General features: G+C 43.2%; 1 protein-coding gene across 1 annotated transcript; it reads left to right on the top strand.

Annotated features, from left to right (window-relative positions):
* Positions 1-3,187: 3,187 nt before the first annotated feature.
* On the top strand, positions 3,188-4,132 carry LOC142209890 (C3a anaphylatoxin chemotactic receptor-like). Its single transcript, XM_075278927.1, has one exon. The coding sequence runs from the start codon at positions 3,254-3,256 to the stop codon at positions 4,130-4,132; it is 879 nt and encodes a 292-aa protein (XP_075135028.1). The 5' UTR covers positions 3,188-3,253.
* Positions 4,133-4,791: the final 659 nt, after the last annotated feature.

Below are 4,791 nucleotides of genomic sequence, written 5' to 3'. Positions count from 1 at the left end.
ACATGTTGCGGCATCCAATGATTTTACTTACTGAGTCAATGTGATTTCATTAATTCCAAATTTGTATAATTTTTGCAAAGTAAAAATTCTTTTTTGTAATAATGCTTTTTTTTTTTTTTTTTTGTATTGACACTTACCAAAACTCTTATCCTATTAATATTATAAATGTGAAAGTTTGTGAGTTTGGATGTTTGTGTGTTTGTGTGTTTGGATGTTTGGATGTTTGGATGTTTGTTCCTCAATCACGCAAAACCCGCTCGACCGATTTGGCTGAAATTTTCCACAAACATAGTTAATACACCCGATTGCGCAATAGGCTACTTTTCGTCACAATAGCGCACATACGTTTGTGCCAGGACCCCCACAAAACCCAAACTCACACCATCATCTCTGCAATCTCACACACTTTGGACCATAGCAAGCCACAAAATTCATATTGCCCTCTACAGCCTCGCCCCTAACCCTACACAATCACATATACATATACTTTACCACTTTGCCCCTCACCTTAACGATACTCCAGGAGGCGCTCTTTAACGCTCCGGAGCAGCCATGTTTGCCGACCCCCATCGCTCTGACAATCCGCGACCCCACCCACCCATGTCAATACCCCTAGGAGGTCTAATAAATGCAAAAACAAAAGTTTAAAAAAAAGTAAAAAAAATATAAAAACAAATAAAAAGGATTAAAAATTCAAATCACCCCTCTTTCCCTAGAACACATATAAAAGTAGTTAAAAACTGTGAAACACATACATGTTAGGTATCCCCGCGTCCGAAATCGCCCGCTCTACAAAGCTATACAAATATTTTTCCTGATCGGTAAACACCGTAGCGGGAAAAATGGTCAAAAGTGCCAAACTGCCATTTTTTTACTGTTTTGATTCTGATAAAAATTTGAATAAATAGTGATCAAAGCAATAACATTTCCCGAAAATGGTAGAACTACAAAGTACACCCGGTCCCGCAAAAAAAGACGCCCTATACATCCCCGTACACGCACGTATAATAAAGTTACGGCTGTCGGAATATGGCGACTTTTCAAAAAAAAAAATTTTAGCACAGATTTGCCTTTTTTTAAGGGGTCAAAATGTAAATAAAACCATATAAATTTGGTATCCCCGGAATCGTAACGAAACACAGAATACAGGGGACATGTCATTTTGGTTGCACAGTGAACGCCGTAAAACCAAAGCCCGAAAGAAAGTCGCAGAAATACATTTTTTCTTCAAATCCACCCCATTCTGAATTTTTTCCCTGCTTCCCAGTACATTATATAGAATAAATAATGGCGGCATCATGAAGAAAAAATTGTCCCAGGAAAAATTAAGACCTCATATGGCTCTGGGAGCGGAGAAATAAAAAAGTTATGATGTTTAGAAGGAGGGGAGTCAAAAACGAAAAACGAAAATCCAAAAATGCCATCGGCGGGAAAGGGTTAACTTCAAATACTTCTGTCCCAAAGTCACTATGTAAAGTTTCTCACAACACCGTATATATAGCAGCTCTAATACAAAGTAACTGCAACACAAAAGTCTCACGTATTCTCTGAATTACAGCAACAACAAGATACAAACTTACATTTCATATCCCATACCTTATACACAGTACGAAAACCTTACCTGCGCCTGTATATACCCACTGCTACAATCACCGCAGACGAAGTCGCGGGTACCAGCTAGTAATTGAATAATTGTGTTGGGACTTATTTTTTGTGGGAGAACCTGACATTTTTTATTGATGGCATGGAGCCTGTTCTAAAATGGATGAAAAAGAAGTCGCTCTCCAGAGAAAAAAGTTGCAAAAACTGATCTCTTTATGGGAGCAGAATGCCACACTAACATAAGGGTTGGTTCACACTAGCACTTGTATTCCGTCTGCAAGAAGTCCACATGAAGATCCCCCGGATGGAATGCAATCGCAATTGCAAGCGATGTGCTTGCAAAGCACATGGAGCCCATAGACTATAATGGGTTCCGTGTGCTTGCCGCGCACTGACCGCACGAATGATTGGATATTAATGAGTTATATGCAGATAAGCCATCAACATATTTTGCCTGAAAAAAAAAACTTTTAAGAACGGGAGCATTATCCCTGTGCTCCGAGCACCGCCACAACTCTCATGAGGCGACCTGAAGCGACCGCTTCAGGCGGCGCTATGCCAGGGCCCCGAGGGGGGGGGGGCATTTTTACTGACCTAAGCCAGTCCAGGACAAGCTGTCTGCTCTCTGCCTGCTAACTCTGCTCCATCCGCTCTGCCCCCTCCTCCCCACACGCCGGATGACATGTCCATGTAATCAGGCCCGTACCTGACATGTGCCTGCATCCTACGCGTGGGGAGGGGGGGCGCTCTGAAGACCGGACAGAGGACAGGACCAAGAAGAACAGGGAGCTGCAGGTAAGCGGACACTGGTGGGTGGAAGGGGGTTAATCAATACACAGCGTGGTGTCCAAAAATTGAAACAATAAAAATTGAAACAATAAAAAAATTTTTGGACTACATGCTGTGTAGTCAGGGGTAAACCTAACCTTTTTTTTTTTTTGGGGGGGGTGGGGGCGACGGGTGGGGGGGGGTTGGGCTTGGGGGTAGTGGCTTGTCCGCCTCAGGCGGTAAAAAGGCTAGGTTCACCCCTGGCTCTGAACACAGTATTTTCATCACCTGAAGAACGCCTCCAGCTCCATTCTTGTACACCTTCCTACTACTGATCCCCTGCGCTGCATAATGAGCAGCCGAGATCAAAAACTTGTGCATGCGCCATCCACTTATCCACTTTGGGTTTGGGCTGAGCGTACACTGCAGGCTTCGGCGGCCATTTTTCCTTTCTTCTTGAATGAGCATACAGCACATGTGTGAGAATTTGAGTTTTTCTAAAGACTTAATAAAAAAATGCATTTCTGCAATGATACTGTAGACTCCGTAGCGCCATAAACAGTAAAGAACATTCACACTTGCCATGTCTCATAATAAACTGCAATCTTTTTACACTACTTCCTACTTTTGAAGAGTATTAAGGAATAGATGTAAGAATTAGTGGAACAGCAAGTCCAGAGATCTTGTGGGAACAATGTCACTTTGGCGTATACATGGAGAACAGGGGTCAAAAACCAATGTAAAATGTAGATGTTTATGGAGGCACAAATTTTTCAAAAGCCTAACCTCTATCCTTTCATATCTTCTAAGGTCATCTGACAAAGACTACAGGGCATGTAGCAAGGTTTACACTACTCAAGATGATGAAGAAGTTTTAAAGAAGATGTCCATTACCTTATACGGCCTCATTTTTCCTCTTGGGATTATCGGTAATGGATTAGTCATCTGGATTGCCGGATTCAAGATGAAGAAGACAATCAGTGCCGTGTGGTTCCTCCACCTGGCCATAGCGGACTTCTTATGTTGTGCTTCTCTTGCTCTACGTATTGTATGGGAACTTTGCTTTATCTCATACTTACCATATTGTATATCAATCCTGATTGTATTTGCTATGAACATGAGCGCCAGTGTTTTATTCTTGACAGCCATGAGTATTGACCGCTGTGTATCCGTCATGTGGCCGTTTTGGGCTAAAGTTCACAGGACACGTAGACTAGTGAGGATCACTGCAGGAGGCATCTGGGTGATGAGTTTGCTCCTGTCTTGTTTTGTGCTTTTCTCAAATGGTTGGTGTATTTCCCGTAAGTATCATGATGACTCTAACGTAAAACAGACCACTTGGGTCATCCGGTTAGTTATCATGTTTGTGATCCCTTTTCTCATCATCTTGACCAGTTATGTGATTATTTTCCTCAAACTTAGAAGAAGTAAGAGACCCCAGAGATCTCAGAGACCCTACAGGATCATCACCGCTGTTATACTGGTTTTCTTTATCTGCTGGTCCCCATATTATATTTGGCCACTAACACCTACTTATAACAGAAAGAACATTCAGCGTTACATCATACATACTATTGTTTACATCCTGGCGTACCTGAACAGTTGTCTCAATCCAATCATTTATGTTTTTATGGGCCAAGATACTAAAGCTGGTTTCTTGAGATCTATCTTCACCAGGCTTAGAAGAGCATTAACTGAACATCCCGATGACCTGAGCAGAGAACAGGAGGATGGCGACAATACTCACAGTACAGATGTGTAACATTTATTAGAATGAAAATTAAAATCTATATCATATTAAATATAGCAAAGACTAGCAAAGTCAAGACTGGGGCAAATCAACGCTGGTTCTGCAGCAGGCTCGTCCTTGCTAGTCAGGAGAACTGGCAGCTTGTGTTTACGAGGGAGCTTACTTTTTCTCATAGGAATGCATTGACCAGTGTTGATTGGCCAGTGTACAGCATTCGGCCAATCAACGCTGGTTCTGCCGGAGGCTCGTCTGTGAGGAGGCGGAGTCTAAGATTGGATTACAGCAGTCTCCTCTCCTCACAGGCGAGCCTCCGGCAGAACCAGCGTTGATTGGCCAACTAACGCTGGTCAATGCATTTCTATGACAAAAAGTAATCTGCTGCATATCGCAAGCTGCCAGCTCTCTCAACTAGCAAGGATGAGCCTGCTGCAGAACCAGCATTGATTTGCCTAATGCTTTACAGTGTATAGCATTCGGCCAATCAATGCTGGTTCTGCAGGACGACTAAGGGCCGGTTCACATTAGCGCTTGCCTCCCGTCTGGAAGGAGTCCGCAGGAGGACCCCCCCCCCCCGAATGGAATATCAGCGCAACTGCAAGCGCTGTGCAGTTAAAGTGCAGGGACCCCATAGACTATAATGGGGTCCGTGTGCTTGCCGCACACTGCCTGCA

Source organism: Leptodactylus fuscus, chromosome 6, assembly GCF_031893055.1.
Source record: "Leptodactylus fuscus isolate aLepFus1 chromosome 6, aLepFus1.hap2, whole genome shotgun sequence".
In the NCBI taxonomy this organism is placed as follows: Eukaryota; Metazoa; Chordata; class Amphibia; order Anura; family Leptodactylidae; genus Leptodactylus; species Leptodactylus fuscus.
This window is presented reverse-complemented; position numbering and strand designations above follow the sequence as displayed.

Excerpts from the sequence above, each read along its gene's own strand:
- LOC142209890 (XM_075278927.1), top strand. The coding sequence starts at position 3,254 with ATGTCCATTACCTTATACGGCCTCATTTTTCCTCTTGGGATTATCGGT.